The sequence below is a fragment of the Cheilinus undulatus genome, linkage group 20, assembly GCF_018320785.1.
Source record: "Cheilinus undulatus linkage group 20, ASM1832078v1, whole genome shotgun sequence".
NCBI classification, from domain to species: Eukaryota; Metazoa; Chordata; class Actinopteri; order Labriformes; family Labridae; genus Cheilinus; species Cheilinus undulatus.
The window spans coordinates 12,976,460-12,995,443 of NC_054884.1; the positions used below are offsets into that span (position 1 = coordinate 12,976,460).

The 18,984-nt window shown below is 39.4% G+C and overlaps 1 protein-coding gene across 2 annotated transcripts; it reads right to left on the reverse strand.

Moving 5' to 3' along the window:
* Positions 1 to 218: 218 nt before the first annotated feature.
* LOC121528241 (WD repeat domain phosphoinositide-interacting protein 1-like) lies at positions 219 to 15,968 on the reverse strand. 2 transcript variants are annotated; one of them, XM_041815570.1, is made up of 12 exons: positions 15,562 to 15,968; positions 9,964 to 10,046; positions 8,541 to 8,710; positions 8,346 to 8,442; positions 5,828 to 5,925; positions 5,639 to 5,731; positions 5,489 to 5,559; positions 2,903 to 3,010; positions 2,303 to 2,467; positions 2,116 to 2,223; positions 1,851 to 1,990; positions 219 to 356 (listed from the first exon to the last, which is right to left on the reverse strand). In XM_041815570.1, exons 1-12 carry the CDS (start codon positions 15,636 to 15,638, stop codon positions 244 to 246), a joined length of 1,323 nt encoding a protein of 440 aa, XP_041671504.1. In that variant the 5' UTR covers positions 15,639 to 15,968; the 3' UTR covers positions 219 to 243. The 2 variants fall into 2 exon arrangements, with proteins under 2 accessions (XP_041671504.1, XP_041671502.1); XM_041815568.1 differs by having other exon boundaries at positions 9,937 to 10,046.
* Between the last annotated feature and the right edge of the window lie 3,016 nt (positions 15,969 to 18,984).

The window sequence follows — 18,984 nt, forward strand, 5'->3', positions numbered from 1 at the left end:
TAGCGTTTTTTTTAAAACCTTATTGTCTACAAAAAGAGACAGGGACGCATTATACAGAAACATCAGGAAGTAACATCTTGTCGACATTAAACCCTAGGCCAGCAGGGGTACATGTGGGAAGGTGTGGGTGACACAATATCTCAACACAGGAATATTTTTTGTCCACCATCCCTGTTTGAAATAGTCTGATTGTTATGCAAGGATGGATGTTTTAAAGAAGAAAGCAGGGTTTGGTCAGTTACTCTAGTTGCCAACTGGTGGGAATTCATTCTCGTCGTCTAGACACACGGGGCCCTCAGCAAACTCGTGTTCTGGGATGAGCTCACCTTTCTGGGCTCCACCATCCTCAGAGTAACCTGGGGAGAAAATGAAGGGAGGGGAAAGAAGATTTTAATAGTGATAGCAGTTTTCATTGTAGACGAGCTGCTGTGTTAGATGTCAGACCTTGTGCTTTGATACCTTACGGTTATCACGGTAGCATACTAGACATGATAGTCCACATAATTATGATTTTGTGGTCACTGGTTTGCCTAAAAGACAATCTAAAACTGGGATTGTAAGGGACTGTAATGATGTTGTATCAAAAGCAAATGTACTTTAACATTGGGGTTGGCCCCCCATTTGCAGCTACAATAGCCTCCACTCTTCTTGGAAGGTTTTCCACAAGATTTTGGAGTGTTTCTGTGGGAATTTTTGACTGTCCATCCTCTAGAGCACTGGTTCTCAACTGGCTAAAGTCAGGACCCAACAGTAACTCCTCAATTAGAACTTGTGACCAAATTTTTTGACAAATCAGATGTATTTAGAGAAAAAAAATAGAGTTTGGCCCTCAGATAATACAAAACATGTAACTAATCAAAGAGATAGGACAAAATTACATTTTAAAAGAATTTCCTAGACATAGAAGAGTGCATCAACATATTTAAATCTTATGAGAGATGTAATGGCACACTTGGAACTTGAGATTATTTTATTTTTTTATTTTTTTTAACATGAGAGGAAACCTTTTGGGAACCCTTTTTTAAATTATACGGAAGAGTATTGGGGCCATTAAAAAAAAAAAAATTGAGACGAAAATTTTTTTTTCACTTGTGAGAAAAAAGTCAGAATTCTGAGATTAAAGTCAGAATTCTGAGATTAAAGTCAGAATTCTGAGAAAAAAAGTCAGAATTCTGAATTTATTCTTCAAATGAAAAAAAAGTCAATTTTTTTCAGAATTCTGAGATTAAACTCAGAATTCTGACTTTAATCTCAGAATTCTGACTTTTTTCTCAGAATTCTGACTTTTATCTCAGAATTCTGACTTTAATCTCAGAATTCTGACTTTTTTCTTACAAGTGAAAAAAAAAAAATTCGTCTCAATTTTTTTTTTTTCAGTGGCCCTAATACTTTTCCATAAAATTACAAGGAGTTACTCGATAATATTACATTATTACAAGGGAACATGCTTCCTTAATCTTAACGAGTTATTACTTTGTAAAAAGCCAGCTAATTACTAGGTAATGACCACCTTATTGTTGATAAATTACAAGATAAATACCACTTGCACTACAAAATGTCTAGGTCATAAAGGCCCATGAAAATAAAGTGCTACCAAAACAAAACAAAAAATGTGTGTGTCAAAATGGCATAAAAAGCTTTTGATTTGCTTGATTTCTGTTTCAAGTATTTTTCTTTTCTTTTTTTTTTTTTTTTTCAAATTTGAGTTAAGGAGCTAAAGAAATAATATGGCAGCCATTCTGAAACTTCAGAATGAAGGTGGTTACAGTAACATCTCCAGCTGACAATGCTTGTAATTTATCTTGTGTTTTTAATCAGTCTTTAAATAGGAATTATTAAAAACACTTTACCCATGAGAGTGGTGGAAGAGGGAGGAGTCGAAGGGAGAGCTACAGTGGCAGCGTATGATTGGCTGGCTGGTTGGGGAGGTACATCTTCCTGTTTCTCTTCTTCACTCTCTTCCACCTGCTCCTCACTGGAGTCAAACAACCTTCAGGAACAGAGCAGAGAAAGTATTTACACCTCTGCATCCAGAGCCACTTCTTTTTTTTTTTTTTTTTCAGCCCTGGTCCTTTGATTGCCCATGTGATACAGCTCTACAAACAAAGAGCCTACCTGTGTTTTTGCACGAGCACACATTCTCCTCCATCCTGTGGATCCACATTATAAATGTAAAGAAACCCGTCTGAGGATGCCACCAGCAGACGAGGGAGCTTCTGAATCCTGACAAACAAAAACAAAGAAGATAATGAATGACTTTTTGAGGACAGACTTGAAAAATAACCCTCTCACTCTGTCTTACGTAGCAAGGGCACAGATGTTCTTCAGGCCAAACATGTTGAGTCGTACAGTGGCGAAGGCTCGGTCCTGGTGCATCATGTCAGACACCTGGGCAGGCAGGTAGGTGCTGGCTGCTGTGAACATTTTTCCCACATAGGCCGACCACGTAGGAGACTCCTCCTCTTGACTAGAAGAAACACAAGATAGGAAAACCAACGAATATCAGCATCAGTTTTTCGATTCCTCTATGTGGACTGTGTTTAGTAGGCCAGCTGGTATTATGAAACCCCTAATGCCAAAAAAGTTGTGACATTTAAAATGTGAATTAAAAACAGAATACATTGAGTTTCTAGTCCTTTGAGACCTTTAATCAACTGAAAAAACTGGAGTTTGTATTGAAGGAACACAAATGCATTGCTTTACTTCACAAGTACAGCAGAGGGTGCTGGACATACCGTGCATCGTCTTTCACTGAACCACAGCAGGTTCAAGATGGGACAAAAGAAAATCAAGGAACAGAAAGCCTACTCACCTACCATGGTTTAATGTTGTTTCAGACCTGCTTCTTCAATTAATTTAACATTTGATAGAAAACAATCACTGAAGAGAAAGGTGTGTTCACCTGGGACTGTGCTGCTCCAGTTTAAAGATATGAACCGTCTCAGTGTTGCTGGAGGCACACAGGAACTGGGCGTCGGCGCTGAAGGACAATGAACTGATGCTGACATATCTGAAACACGGAGTAAGAAGGACAAGAATCAGTCATGATTAGAGCTAGAGTAGGTATACCCTCCTTGTTTTCTTCCTTAAAATAATTTCTAGATGAAAAGAAAATTTAACTTACTTAAAAAAATTCCAAAATAAATTCCTGCCCTATCTCTAAGTGCTGCTTTTTGTTGTAAACAAGCATGTTTCACTCAGACATGATCATTTCTTTTTAGAGTTATCCATTCAAATGCAAATTTTAGCCCAGTTTACAGTGTTCTTCAACGCTATGACATTTACGCTCCTGTGATGATTCACCTGCACTATGAAGGTCATAGAGGTGTACTGGGGGATGAAGGGATCCCCAGTTTGTGCCAGGGTGTTGTGCCAAGGAACTCACCCCTGAAAACTGGTGTGTCTCTTGGTATAAATGTAGTTCTGGCATTAATCCTTATTTAGGTATAGTTAAAGTTATCATCTTTCATCATTCAGAGGGATGTTAGTGCAATAGTTCATTTTTTCCTGTGATTTACTTCAAGAGGTGAAACTTTAAAATATCCCAGATTCATCTCATACAAAGTGAAATCTTTCAAGACTTTTTAAAATCTTGATGATTAAAGCTTACAAGTCACACAAATCAAAAATCCACTATTTCAAAATATTACAATATCACGGTCTAAAAAGGATTTATAATACAGAAATTATTGCATTATGAAAAAATTAGGCTCATTCATGCACTCAGTAATTGGCTGAAGCTCCCTTTGCACAAATGACTGCATCTATGCAACATGCCATGGAGCTAATCAGTCCGTGGCATTGCTAGGGTGTTATGAAGCCCAGGTTGCTCTGATAGCAGCCTTCAGCTCATCTGTATTGTTGATCCTGGTGTCTCTCATCTTCCTTTTGATACTTCCCCATAGCTTCTCTACGGGGTTCAGGTCAGGCCAGTTGGTTGGCCATGATGAACAGGTGCTCAGTCCTGCAGTATTTCCATAAAACTTCTCAGCAGATGGAAGCATGAAGCGTTCTCCATCCATCTATCAGGAAATCTCCTGGTAGATGGCTGACAGCATTGACTCTGGACTTGATAAAGCACAGTGGACCAACACCAAAAACAAACAAAAAAAAAAACAAAAACAAAAAAAACACTGGATTCCAAGTACCTTGGATTCGGTGCCTCTCAGATCTTCTTCTAGACTCTGTTACCTCCAGCCTCAGTCCACTCCTTATGGAGCTTCCTTGAGTTCTTGAATCTGCTTTGTTTGACAGTCCTCAGAAGGCTGAGCTCATCCCTGTTGCTTGTGCACCTTTTCTTACCTCGTTTTTCCTTTGCAGTCAATTTTCCATGAATATACTTTGATACAGCCTCTGAGAACAGCCTGGTCTTTCAGCAGTGACCTCCTGTGGCTTACCCTCCTTCTGGAGGGTGTCAGTGATTGTCTTCTGGAAATCTGTCAAGGCAGCAGTCTTCCCCATGATTACAGTTGTGTGTGCAGAACCAGAATGAGTGAATGACGGCTCAGGAAACCTTTGCAAATTGGGCTTTTCATCAATATTCTAATATTTTGAGATAGCTGGTTTAAGATTTTTGTGACCTGTAAGGCTGAACTTTTACTTGATATTCTAAATGTTTGAGATGCACTTGTATAACAATATGTGATGCAAGTAGGTAGCTGAAGTATTTCCTCATTATTTTTTATACTTACCTCTTTATTTTGGTACATTTTTTGTTAGGCTTCAGTCAGTTGGTTTACTTTGATTATTTTTGTCCTGTTCAAAGCATAATTTGTATTATTTAGGTTGGGAGCATGTGCAAAAACTAAAGGGGATCTACATAAACAAAAAATAACAATAAAACTGCTTATTTTGATAGATACATCACATGTTGCTTAACAAAACATTGTTAAAAACCTAAAATACTTTAATGGGAACTGAAACAACCCATGTGCTGCTATTTTTAATCCATTTGGGTGAAATTCAAGCCAAATCTCTCCACCCTCCCTTAATACACATCCGCCCCCGTAGCCAAGTGACACACTTCCTGTTGGGGTAATTACAGAGATCCACTTCCTGTCAGGGAGACTGCCTTTGCACAACCTGGCTTCAGAGGTTCTGACAGAGGCATAGAGGCAAAACCAGGATCAGTGGAGCCAGCAAGAAGCGCAGCTCATGTGTATGGGTAGGCCGTCTATGTCAAAACTCACTGTGAATTGACAGACAGGGACACATAATTTTACGCCTTAGGGGAATCGATATGACTGTCTCGAGGTGTAATGACAGTGAAGCTTCATTACAGCGCTGTCACAGAAACGCACAGTGAAAACACCTTTTAATCCTTGTTTTCAGAATGACTACAAAGGTGTAACACTGACTGTTGACTGATGCAGGTAAGTGAACTGCACACCTTCCTGTCATTAGCTCTTTTTTAACCCAGCATACTATCACCACAAATAATTGTGCCCACAGTTTGCTTTCTGATTGGCCTAAATATACAAGTGCTGACCTTTTCATCCCTCGGCGGAATTCAAACAACTTCTGTCCTTCAGGCACGCTGAAGACTCTAATAACAGTGCCCTGATGAAGAAAAAGGGATTAAAAGTCTGCCATAAAAAAGAAGGGTATATATATATATATGACAGATCTCAAAGCTGACCTTCTCTGAAGCACTGGCCAGTTTGGTACCGGAGGAGTTAAAAGTGAGGGCTGCCAGGGGGCTGTCATGGGCCTGGATCAGTGTCAGAGTGGTCTAAAATGGAAAAAAAATGTCTTTAATGATATCAGGAGCAACACTGAGCTGGAGAGAAATGACAGATTCGCTTATTTGACGTGGTGTTTAGTTTACCAGGTTGTTAGCATCATAGACAGTGATCTCCCCGATGGTGGCACTACCAGGGTACGCCAGGAATGAGTTACTGTGGTTTACAGAGAGAGCACAAAGACCTACAAAGTAACAGAGAGAGGGATGATGGGTAAGCTTCCTGCCTTTATGTCTCAGACAAATCCTTGGAGTGATGCTTTCATAGACCCACTGTGGTATTATCTGTCTTGGTCCATTGTTTTCATAGAAATCAGTCTCTAATCTGACCAATGATAACACCAAAATCAAACAAGCTGCACCTTTCTTTTTGAGACACATTTTGTCCTCAAACATTAGAATCTGTTGCATCTTATGCCTGTGCACTGGAGTTATGTTTTCAGGCTGTTCGTCCATTGTGAATGCATTATCTAAAGTCTGTTTTTAGGGATTTTCTTTCACTTGCTCAAATGTCTACTCTGACTCAGGACATACAGTATAATTCTATTTTGAAAATTAAAGACAAAATGTCAGTCACTGAGCCTCATGTTCATACCTAATGAGTGGTGAAAAAGTTTAATGTGTGGCAAAAAAACAAGTTAGAAGAGACAAAATGGGATTAAAGTCACAAAAATGGGTTAAAAATGCAAAAAGAGGCAAAAAAGGTCAGTAATGGCAGAAATGGTGAAAATCAGTTAAAAGTGGCAAAAAAGGGTAATAAGTAGAAAAAAAGGGCAAATATTGGGTGAAAAATGGGTGGATTACATTATGAAAAGGGGTTAAAAATAGGAAAAAGTAATTAAAATGGCAGAAATTGGTTAAAAAAGACAAAATTGGTAAAAAAAAAAAAAGGCAAAAATTGGTTTAAAAGTGGTAAAACACAATAGTAAGTAGTGAAAAGTAGTTTAAATGTGGCAAAAACAGGTTAGAGGTGGCAAAAATGGGATTAAAGACACAAAAATAGGTTAAGGAAGTAAAAATGAGGTGACAAAATGGTGAAAATCAGTTAAAAGTGGCAAAATTGGGGAAATAGTGGCAAAAAACAGGAACAAAGTGGCAAAGTTAGATACTTGCATAATGAAAACCAGTTAAAAAAGTATTGTTACCATTGTGGATGGGCCCATTGATTAAACCAGTGCTTCCCAAAGTGTGGGCTGCAGAGGTACTATATGAATAGAATATATATATATGAATATGAATTAAAAACCATAAAGAATAAATAAATCCTGTCTTAAATTATCTTAATGTATCCTTGATTTCATTCTATCATTTAAAGTCTCTAACTTTACAAAATACAGCCAGATGTTTGAACTTATATCACTTTTTAAAATTCATTTTGTCCAATGTAAAGAACCAGGGGTCCCGCAGTCAAACATTGTAGTATGATGCTCACTTCACAATTGTAAGAATTTATGGATGTCTTTGAAGAAATTCATGCAACTAGAAACGAGTTTTCTGGGAACACTTTCTGAGTAATGTTAATGTCTCTTCCCTCATTATAAAAGAAAAATATGATATGTAAAAGTTGAATATTTGAGACTCATTTTCAGGTTACACAGGGTTGTTGGTGAGCCCCAGAGGATTTTCAGGTCTTAAATTGAGTTGCAGCATCCTGAAGTTTGGGAAAGGCTGGACTAAACCGTCGAACAGTAATGTCAGACTTCATAGCTAAGCCATAATCTGCACAAACGTCAAGTTGCCAGAGAATAAAGTGGAAGGAAAAGAAATATCTTTCAGGAAAACAGAAAAAAAAGGGCAAAATGGGTTAAAAGTGGGAAAAATTGGTAGGAAAAAAGTGTGACGTGGTTACACAGTGACAAATGGGTTAAAAATGACAAAACTATGTGGAAAAAAAAGGGGAAAAAACAGAATGACACCTGCAAAAGTTGGCTAAGAAATGCAAGAAAGGGGCAAAATGGGCAGAAAATGGTGAACAGTGGTTAAAAAGGTGATACAAATTGGTTAAAAGAGGAAAATATGTCTAAAAGTGGAAAATGTGGGAAACAAATGGGTGGTAACAGTGGTGAAATGGGGTTATAAAGTGGGACCAATAAATAATGTGAACATTAGAAACCAACGATTGTTTGATACATTTTTTAGCTCCAAAATGAAAGGACTGTTAGCCAGGATGGTAGCCCCAGTGCTACTCATCCAACACACATGCATGAGGCATATAAATCTCGGGCTGTAGTTCTGGTTCAAGTATCACCGTACTTCAAGCATCGTGCAATAATGGCTTACTCTTCATTTATCTCAATATAAAAAAATTATTTTATTAAGTAATGAAATGCATTTTAGCCCTAGTATAGGCTGTTTGACAAGAAGCTTCTGATGGCACATTTAGCAAACAGAAGAGCAGATTTTGTTCTTTAACTGATAGGCCTGCATCATTTTACTGTCTATATACCAGTAGTCTCAGAATTTACTATGCTCCTTCAAAAATCACTTTATTTATCAAAAATGAGGTACTGCTTTTTATCAACAAGAAAATGCAACTATTTTGATAAATCAATATACACCATATTAGCCTGTATTTAGTAAATAAAGTGTTAAAGCATGATGGTACCTGAGGGGTTTGTGGGTGTGTTGAGCAGGGTCTTAAGTAGTTTCATGTCTTTTATATTGTGAATGTAGATCGACTCCTCTAGGCACACCACCAGCCGCTGTCATGGCAGACAAAAGAAAATGTAAAAAAAGGTGACAAACAAAAGCAATACCTGTGAGGATTAAAGGTATGAAAAGCTGTACATCCGGTTCGTACCTGTCTGTTGAGCCTGACAGAGAGGATGTTGTTGGAGTAGCTGTAGTTACAAATCTCTGTGCCTTTCTTAAAGTGGTAGACATTCATTCTCCGAGGCATGGACAGACTGACCACCACCACCAGACTGCTGGAGAACAAACGCTCCACGATGTACACATCTGGACACTCGACTGGGAAAGGGACAAGAGAGAGACATTGATAGGTGCTTTTAATCTGAAATGCTTCAGTATAACCCTGTATTAAATATTAGTTCAGGGGTGGGGATGGCCTGGCAAGTGGGTCGCGCCCCATGAATGGAAGCTAGTCTTCCCAGGTCTAGGCCTAGTCTTCCCCCTAGGCCTGCATTCAAGTCTGACCTGTGGCTTCTTTGCCAATCTGTCTGCCTGCTTCCCTACACTATTCACTGTCCTGTCCTCATCAAATTAAGTCAAAAGGTCTCAAAGTACATGTAAAGCTTAAAATGCTCACATTCACACAGAGCATAAATAATTTAGCCACTGTTTTGACCACCTATATGCAATCTAATGAGGCACCACTGAGCTAAATAGTAAAGTAAACTTCAAGAACTTAAAGGAATCATTTCATGTTACTACTGAGCTCATGTCTGCTAAGTTTGGTGAATGTAGAGGTATTCAAAATCCCTCGCAAATATATTTCCTGTTTCAGGGCGATTAAATTGTCACCACTGCAAAAACTGTTGTTTAAACCTTAGAGTGAAAGCCCAGACCTCAATCCAACAGAGAATTTGTGGCTTGACTCGAGAAGGGCTGTTCACACCTGAACCTTTTTTCACCATGTCAACAAACAACAATGGCTGAAACGACACGACATCATTTCCTCTAATGTTGGAACGCTTTGTAAAAAGTTCATAAAATCAGTATGATGATAGTCGAAACACTGAAACCTTTTATCTAATCTGAAACAGCAAAAAGACGGTCGGTTCTGTCATTTTGGAAAATGCCATTTTGAATTTGTTGCCAGTATAGTGTTTCAAAAAACTTGGGACAGTAGCAACAAAAGCCTGGATGAGCTGTGAAATCATTAGAGCACTGTCTGTCTATAGCAAACAGAGAAGTTGTGAGCTCACACTTCCTCAATCCAACTCTACACTTTCACTTTCTTTGTTGCTATGCAGGATAAGACAACTCCCTGAGTTTAAATATTTTGCTGCCTCGCTCAGCTGTTGTACAACCAATTTCTGCTGACCTCACCCTCAAAGGTTCCGGTAAAAACTTCTTTCCTGTTTATATCATGACACCTCAAGGAAGGGATGAGGCACATTTTGTCACTTACTGTACGCATGACTGGAATTTTATAAATAAACACTCAATCAGGCATGTTGTTTATTGAAGATATGGCTGTTCAGTGGGAGCTATTATGTCACTTGTATACTTACACAGATGAGGCAGAGTGTCCTCCTTACCTCCCTCATGGATGCAGTCCAGTTTGTCCACAGCAGTCACTGAGAAGAGCCGGTATCCAGTTTTGGTGCCCACTGACAGAGAGCTGAGAAAAAAACACACAAAAGATCATTTAAACAACAATTTGAGGTTATCAGTTCTGTAAGACTGATTTAATACAGGTTTTGGTTTACGGCAAAGGTTGTCTAAATTTTTGGTACTTCTTTTTTTTTTTTTTTTTTTGAAAGTCTATGTTTTAAAACTGAAAAATATTCTACAAAAGTATTAAAATGTAGGGCAAAAATACATTTGTATCATGAAACCAGTGCTTAGGAGAAGAATGAACACATCAAAAATTGCAAACATCTGCTCACCTTCTACTGCACAAATATGTTTGTAATGTTTCAGTACTGATGCCTAAGGCCATCCATTGGGGGGGGGGGGGGCTAAAAGGGAGAACCTTCTGGAGCCTCACCAAATGGGGGGCCCATGGAGATCAGCAAAATCAGCAAATATCAGGCTATAATTAACAGCTAATAGCTTAGCCATGATGTGCACAAATGTCAGCGCACCTGAGAATAAAGTAGAAGGAAGTTAAATAACTTTAAGGGAAAACTAATCAAATAATTGTTGAATAAAGGCTAAAAAATTGGCAAAAATTGGATAAGAGTGGTAAAAAATGACATAAGTGGGGGAATGTCGTTCAGTGCGGCAAATATTGGTTAGAAGAGGCAAACTGGGATAAAAGTCACAAAAATGGGTTAAGAAAGGCAAAACCGAAGCAGAAATCAGCAAGAGAAATGGTGAAAAGCAGTTAAAAGTGGCCAAAAATGGATAATAAGTGGCAGAAATTGGCAGTAATAGGTGGTGAAAGTCGCTGAAGTTTCACAAAAAATAGGTCAAAAGAGGCAAAAATTGGCTAAAAATTGGGAAATGGGTTGAGAAAGGCAAGAAGAGGCAAAAATTGTCAGAAATGGGTGAAAAATACTAAAATTCTGGTGAAAGTAGCAAAGAGAGTGGCAAAACTGGGAAGATAGTGGCAAAAATAGGTACAAAGTAGGGAAATGGGCAGCTTACAAAACGAAAAGGGGTGAAGGATGTGGAAAAGTAGTTAAAAATGTCAGGAATGGGAAAGCAGCTGTGAAAACTGGTCGAAAAGGCAACAATTGGTTTAAAGGTGGCATGCTGTTTAGGTTAAGGGGGGAGCCAGGACCCATTTTTGGCACAACTAGGGTTACAGGTCTCCTCACTGAGTATCACAAATCTTGTGTTTATTTCACATATCCTGAATCATGTTCCCACTTTAGTTCATCCAAAGGGTCATACTGTACTAGGATATCAAGTCATGGGTTGGGACAGCTTTGAGGTTTCCCTACTGCACAAATGAAAGTTATTTTAGATGTTATTGTTCTTTGATTACAGTTTTTTAAATGATCAAAATGAGCAGAAGTAGTTGTATAGTAATTCAAAATTCAGAAGTCCTGCATAAATCCATGCATTTTTATTCAACTGATCCAGGGCTGGTATGTGATGGCAGCAGACTAAGCAAGTTGAACCTGATATCCCTCACCCAAGCAACATTTTCCAACTCCTCCTGGGGGATCCCAAGGCATTCCCAGGACAGAAGGGATATATATTCCCTCAAGTGAGTTCTGTGTCTACCCTCAGTTGAACCAAGACCTCCAAAGGGAGGTTCTCAGGAGGCATCCGTATGAGGCCCCTGAGCAACCTCAAGTGGCTCCTTTCAATGCAACAGAGCAGCAGCTGTACTCCTAGCTCTCTCTGGATGTCTGAACTCATTCTCCTCACCCTGTGGGCTCACCACTGGCATGGATGGACATGGGAGTTGGGTGCAGTGTGTACCAAGTGGCAGGCAAAGGCCTTAGTGTGTGGATAACTGATGGTGTGGACTGGCTCTCTGTATAAAATTATGACAAAGGTCAGTGCAAGCCAGATACTTGGCGGTGGCTGGTCTGACCTGGCCAATGGGCCACCATTACTCTACATGCATACACACTGTGCATAGCTGTGTATGTTTGTGCTGGTTAAAGGCATACATAACTAAAGAAATGAGCTATTTCTATGCTAATAGGTTGATATGCTTTGTTAGCTCATTTAGAGGCTTAGATGACTTCTTTCCACTAATAAGTGAACCATCATCAGCCATGCTATAGTAACACAATGAAGAAGCAGTCACCTGCCCCTCTCAGTGTTTACCTGATCTGATTAGGCAACAATTTATGACATGGCTCCTGTCAGATTATCTCATCTTGTTAAGACAACACAGCTTGCATTGAGATCTTTCAATTTTCCCAGAAAGGCGTCGGTGCCTTATCTTATCTTCGCAGAAGTTGAAAATAATGTTTTGCAAAAGAGATACAAGGGCTTTGAACTGTTTGGCCACCTGGTTGGTTTTACAATGGGAGCCACAGGATGTGTTTATGTGAGGGGGACACACCTGTAACTAAACAAGTCAGGTAGTCCTTCAGGATCCCTCATAATCCCTGAGCATGTGGCCGTGGTCTGTGCAGGTGGTGGTCATGACTGACAAAGAAACATCTATCTGTAAAATGGTTTATATAATTTTTTTAAGGCCTCAGAAAAACAAACATGCTTTAAGTGGTTTGAGTATTTACATTCAATATTGCCTGTAAACTAACAGGCCTGCCTGGAGAAAAAGTGAGTGAATGAATCCCTAGCAAGATGAGAATTTATAATATCGTTGCATGTGCATCACATCAGCAGTGTTGGTGCCAGCCTTTTGGCTTCTGTGTCTTTTAGGCCTTAAGATAAGATTGTAGAGCTGACTTTAAATGTATATATAGACCAAAATGGCCATTAAATAATGAGACTGTGCTAATGAGGATAAAACCATGTGGTTCACACTCATACGTGTTATGTATTAAAGGTTGGGTATTCACACACAACTGCTGAAAATGTCCAGTAAGTGACATCTTTAGTTCACAGATAGCTACTGATAGAAGTGCACATGTTTTTGCTAAGGGGTTGGAAATGAGTAACAAATGAACAAATTGTTCGAAATGATTGATGACGGTAGCAGAAATGGCCTCCACTGGTAAAGAGACAGTTCGGCAAATTTTATAATAAAAATAATTTTTTTTTGATAATTTGAACACGACAAAAGTATGAGCCAAAGTTGTCCCAAAACTTCTGACTCCTCATCAAAAAGAAAAAAACAGGTAAATTTGTGGATATATTTTGTAACAAATGCAAGAAAACCCAAATTTTTCAGAAGGACTGATTATATGCAATGAAACTTGGATCTTCCAATATGATCCTGAGACAAAACAGCAATCAGTGCATTGGAAAAAACCCCATCACCACCAAGGGTGAAGAAAACATGGTAAAGTAAGTTCATATTCATGGCCACGCTAATGTTATCATTGACATTAAGGGTATCATCTTCAGTGTTAACTTTGGCAGCTATTTATAATTTAAGTCTTAGTCTTTAGATGAAATGTCTTTTAGGTTTAGTCCCATTTGAGTAATTCCTACCCTTTTTAGTTTTAGTCTAGTTTTAGTCAACGAAAACTCAAGACATTTTAGACTAGTCTTAGTCCATAAAAAGTCCTCACATTTTAGACCAAGCATTTACTTTCTTGCCCAAATTTGGTACCAAATCATGGTAGTGTGTTCTATACACTCTGCCAGACCTGGGGTCCCTGCTTTCTACAGCTGAGAGGCAGAATAGATGCAGCTGCATTGTTTTTTGAGATTTACCACCAGTAGAGAAATATCATGGATTTAGAATGTCTGCCAAAAACTAAATTACATTTTAGTCTCTTTTTAGCCATCTTGACGAAAACTAAACTTATTTTTTGTCAGTTTTAGTCATAACAGATCTATTTTTGATAGTCTTAGTCTAGTTTTTGTTATGGAAAAAAAAGGCTATCATTTTGGAAAGATGGGTTCCAGAAGGGTCAACGGTGACTCAACACTATTACATACAAGTTCTAGGAAAACTGTGAGAAAAAGTCTGAAGAAAGAGCATACAATTGTGGAAAAATGGTTTCATTCTTCATCAAGACAATGCTCCAGCTCACACTGCACTCTTAGTAAGGCAGTTTCTGGCCCAAAACCAAATCACAGTTCTTGGTTACCCTCCCTATTCACCTGATCTAGCACCTCCTTTTTCCTAAGATAAAGTCTGTGCTCATAGGAACACTTTTTAAGTCTGTGTCAGAAGTTAAGAAAAGAACGACAGAGGTTCTGAGACAACTGTCTGAAGAAGACCTACTGCACTGCTTTGATCAGTGGAAGACCTGAATGCAGTGGTGTATTGATGAAGAATGGGAGGAGACTGAAGGAGAAAGAGATGTTTATGTTCAATACAGCTGTATTACAGCATTACTCTTGTTTGTTAATTGCCATACTTCACATATATCTGTATGAAGGCTGCACAGATACCGATACCAATATTATGTACTGTGCCAATACCAAGCCTCAGTACTCACACTCATAAAACTTGCAGATACTGTACTCAGTATTATTTTACAGCTTCTTGTTATTTGAGTTGGCAGGTAAATTTGAAGTCATGTCTGCAGTTTGGTGATATTTTAACATAAATAAGAATGCCAGAAGTGGCCTACACTGTAAACTATGCATTACAGTGAAGATGTGTTAGGAATAGCTTAGGAAAATAAAAGATCTTTTAAAATAATTTTAAAAACTATAAAGGTATTACTAAGTAGGCTACTCATATTCAAACTTGGCATCGGTGAGTATAAATGTAGGTACATGAACTTCTACATGGAAGAAATAGAGTCATATAGGTGCATCCAGGGGCGTAGCTAGGGATTTTGGTCCCCTGAAAGAATATTACACGGGCCCTCCCTTAGCCAGTTAGCCAAGCAATGAATGTTGCATCATTTTTACAAATATCTATGCATTTCAATGTATTTTTGAACCATAATATCAGACTATTTTTACTATGCTTACATTAAATTTACTTCCATTATTTTGCAGCGCTGGACTACACCATTTAGAATATTTTTAAGGGCAGTCCCTCCCAGTATTGTATTTTTCTCTTTTTGATGCAAATTGCAATCTGTTGACCTATTAATTTAGTCAATTCATTAATTTAAAAAACACATTTTTATTGCAGGCTTCTCAAAGGCCCCTACCTAGTGTGTGACCCAGGTAATAGCCGGTTAATTTCTCTCCAAAGCACCTGTTTTGTACTTTCTGTACTTTTCGATACAATCGTTCATTAAACAACGGTGAATTTATCGTTTAAAGTATCGAAAAAGAAGCCTATCGGTTATTTTGGCAGCCATAAACACTATTGTTTTAAGTCACTGTATTAACCCGTATCTTACAACACAACAGGCTGAAGTTTGGTTATATGGTGTCTAGTTTAATGTGCAACAGGCCTTAAAGATTAACACAGTGGCCTACTTCACATTCAGCTGTTTGGACTAATCTGTAAATTATAATGAGACGCTGTAAGTTTAGTCAGACACACAGCTGCTTTGTTGACGCTATTGCTAACAGTCAGAATAGAAACCTGGCTAATGTAATGCAGCTGAAAATAATTATGCAACAGTCAGGTGCATCGTGGAGACTGAGTTCATGCTGGGCCCAGCCTGTAGGTCGCTTACGTGGTGTCCTGGTTAAACGAGGCACAGATGAAGCCTCGGCGCACTGCGGGACCGTCCGGTGCTTCCTCGGACTCCATCTGAGTCGCTAACGTCCCTCTCCTCTCGCCGGCCGAGGTCGGAGGCCTAGGGCTCGGGTCGATCCCCGCCGGAACCCGCTTCCCCTCCTCTGCTCCCCGACTCCAAGCGCCACGCTCACACTCTTCAGGGGAGAGGACTGTCCGGGCAGACTGGCTCAAAAGACACACATAGCACACCGAAAGATTGATCCCAAATCTGATCAAGATGAAGGATTAACAATAGCACCTCCTAAATGGACTCTTTCGCTTTAAACAGTCGACACTGTTGTTATTATGTTATTAACTTCCAATGTCCACACAGCAGCAAAACAAAAACAGCTGATGGGTGGATGCGTCACTCTCAGGTGCATCGTGATTGGCTGGTAACAACCTGCCAAAACCTCGACTGCGGTGTTTCTATTGGTCAGATAGTTTAAAGCCTCTGGCTCATTTGATAACACCGATGTCAGTAAAATAAGGCCCGCCTCTTTACGGCAAAAACGCTTGATTGGCCAATTATTCTTTCAGTCTTATCACGAGGAAATGTTTTGATGTTTTCATTGGATAAGAGCGGTATCAAGCTTTTGGACTGTCTGACTGAACAGCGCCACATTAACCGGCTCATAGTTTCGAAGGCTTTGTCAACTGCTATGTTACTGTGTTTTTGTTAAATCCAAGTAAAGATGCTTTCTCTAAGTACAACCCCAATTCCGAAAAAGTTGGGACGCTGTATTAAATGTAAATAAAAACAGAATGCAATGATTTCCAAATCTCATAAACCAACATTTATTCACATCAGATGTTGAAACTGAAACGTTTTACCGTTACATGTTAAATGCTAGCTCATTCTGAATATGATGGCAGCAACCGATCTCAAAAAAGTAGGGACGGAGCAACAAAAGGCGTGAATAGTAAGTGGTAGTAATGAAAAACAGCTGGAGGAGCATTTTGCAATGAATTAGGTCAACTGGCAACAGGGTTGGGTGTAAAAGGAGCCTTTTAGAGTAGCAGAATCTCTCAGAAGTGAAAATGAGCAGAGGGTCAGTGTGCCAAAAACGTGGAGTAATGTCAGAAATGTTACCAAATGTATAATTGTGGTGACTTTGAATATCTCACCATCTACAGGACATAACATCATCAAAGTATTTTGAGAATCTGGAGAAATCTGTGTGTAAGAGACAAGGCCAAAGGTCAATATTGAATGCTTGTGGTCTTCAAGCCCTCAGGCTGCACTGCATTGAAAAAACAGGCATGATTCTCACTGCATGCGCTCAGGAGCACTTCCGTCTACACAGTTCACCATACCATCCACAAATGCAAGTTAAAGCTGTACCATGCAAAGGAGAAGCCATTTGTGAACAAGATCCAGAAACGCCAGTCTTCTGTGAGCCAAAGCTCATTTAAAGTGGACTAAGGCAAGGTGGAAAACTGTTCTGTGGTCAGAAGAATCCAAATTTGAATTGTTTTTTGCAAACTATAAATGCTGTGTCCTTGGAACGAAACAGGACAGTTCTAAAGCCTGCATCTCTGATGGTATAGAGTTGCATTCGTGCCTATGGCGTGGGCAGCTTACACATCTGGAAAGGTGCTATCAATGCTGAAAAGTATATAGAGGTTTTAGAGCAGCATGCTTCCATCCAGATAATGTTCTTTTCAGGGAAAGCTTTTCATATGTCAGCAAGACAGTTCTTAACCACATACCGCTTCTATCACAACAGCATGGCTTCAAAGCAGGAGAGCCTGAGTGCTGAACTGGCCTGTCTGCGCTCCAGACCTTTCACTAATAGAAAACATTCGGTGCATCACAAAGGAAAAATCCAGCAAAGACCAGCAGCTAGAATCCTATTTCAGACAAGAACTGGACAACATTCATTTTCCAAAACTTCAGCAACTGGTCTCCTCACTTTCCAAATGTTCACAGACTTGTCTTAAAAGGAGAGGAGATGCTTGGAATGGTAAACACGGCCCTGTCCCTGATTTTTTTTAGATGTCTTGCTGTCTTCAAATTAAAAATTATCTAACATACTTTATGAAGTTGTAAAATGCTGCAGTTTCAACATCTCATAGTATACATGACATTTGAAAAGAGGAGATAAGATGCATGGGGGGGGGGGGTTATGTGGACATGGACCAGTCAGGATCTGACACCTGTCTACCAGGTAGAGTGGGCATGACAGCATGACAACAGGACTGTAGAGCAATAGAGCAAAGTGTCCTGGAAGAATTCACCAGCAAGTTCAAGGCATTGACTTTGCTTCCAAATGTGCTAGATCCAAATCCAATCAAGCACCTATGGGACGTGCTGGTCCATGGAGACTCTTATAGGCCACAACTAACAGGCCCTTAAGGATCTGCTGTTAATGTCATGGCGCCGAATACTACTCAACACCAAAGATCTAGTATCTTTTCAGGTCAGCGCTAAGTAAAGTTGGGCTATCTGATCAAGAAATGAAATCTTAAACCTGCCGATGGCCTACACCACTCATATTTTGATGCATTTCAGTTGTATGACTTTTTCAAAGGCATGTTGATTCTGTTTCATTTCTTGAAATGTCTCTTCAATCTTTGTTGGCGCTATGAAAATCTTAGTGTTTTTTCGACAGACCAGCAACATTTCTGCTTGGGTTAGAACCTCAGTTTTGCCCTCATTAACTTTATGAAGTAGTTCTCTGTGGCTTGTACGGCAAAAGATAAGACAAGTCACTGTTCCAGAGCTCCAGCATTTTCTCCTTTTTATTTCTCAAGGGATTCAAAGAAAAGTGAAGAAGTTGGCATGGAAGAACTTGAAGCATTGAGACACCGACCCAACAACTGCAGGACTCAGAACAAAACTGCATCCCAGACCCTAACCCTGAACGGGGCCTGTTCTAGCCCAACAGACTCAGGGAGTAGAGTGAAATCACCATCTAACCACAGGATTTATAGACTCCATAGCTTGTTGCTCAAACAAACTGTCTTACCTTTCATGAATTGCTAAGAGATCCATTGGTCGTCTGGCTGGACCGACCACCTGACTGGTAGAGGCCTTTTCATTTCCTATATCATCAACGAAAAGGATGTGGAGTTGTGGTTAGTGGAAAGTCATCATCCCTGATAATATTGCTTCTTTCGTAATCTTTCTGCAGGAGTTCAAAAACTGAGGAGGGCTTTTGCCTCATTTTGTGGGATATCTATACAGTTAATCCTTTATATGGCACTCATTGAAATACTTACAAATTCAAAATTCAAAGCCTAGGGACAGTGTTTCCCCACCACCCCCCACATGTACCTAAGAAAAGCAGAACTCACCCAAGGACCAGAGAGAGAAGAAAAAGACACACACTGTCGTCAAAGTTCGACATAGATTTGAAGTGTTTCACTGATAAAA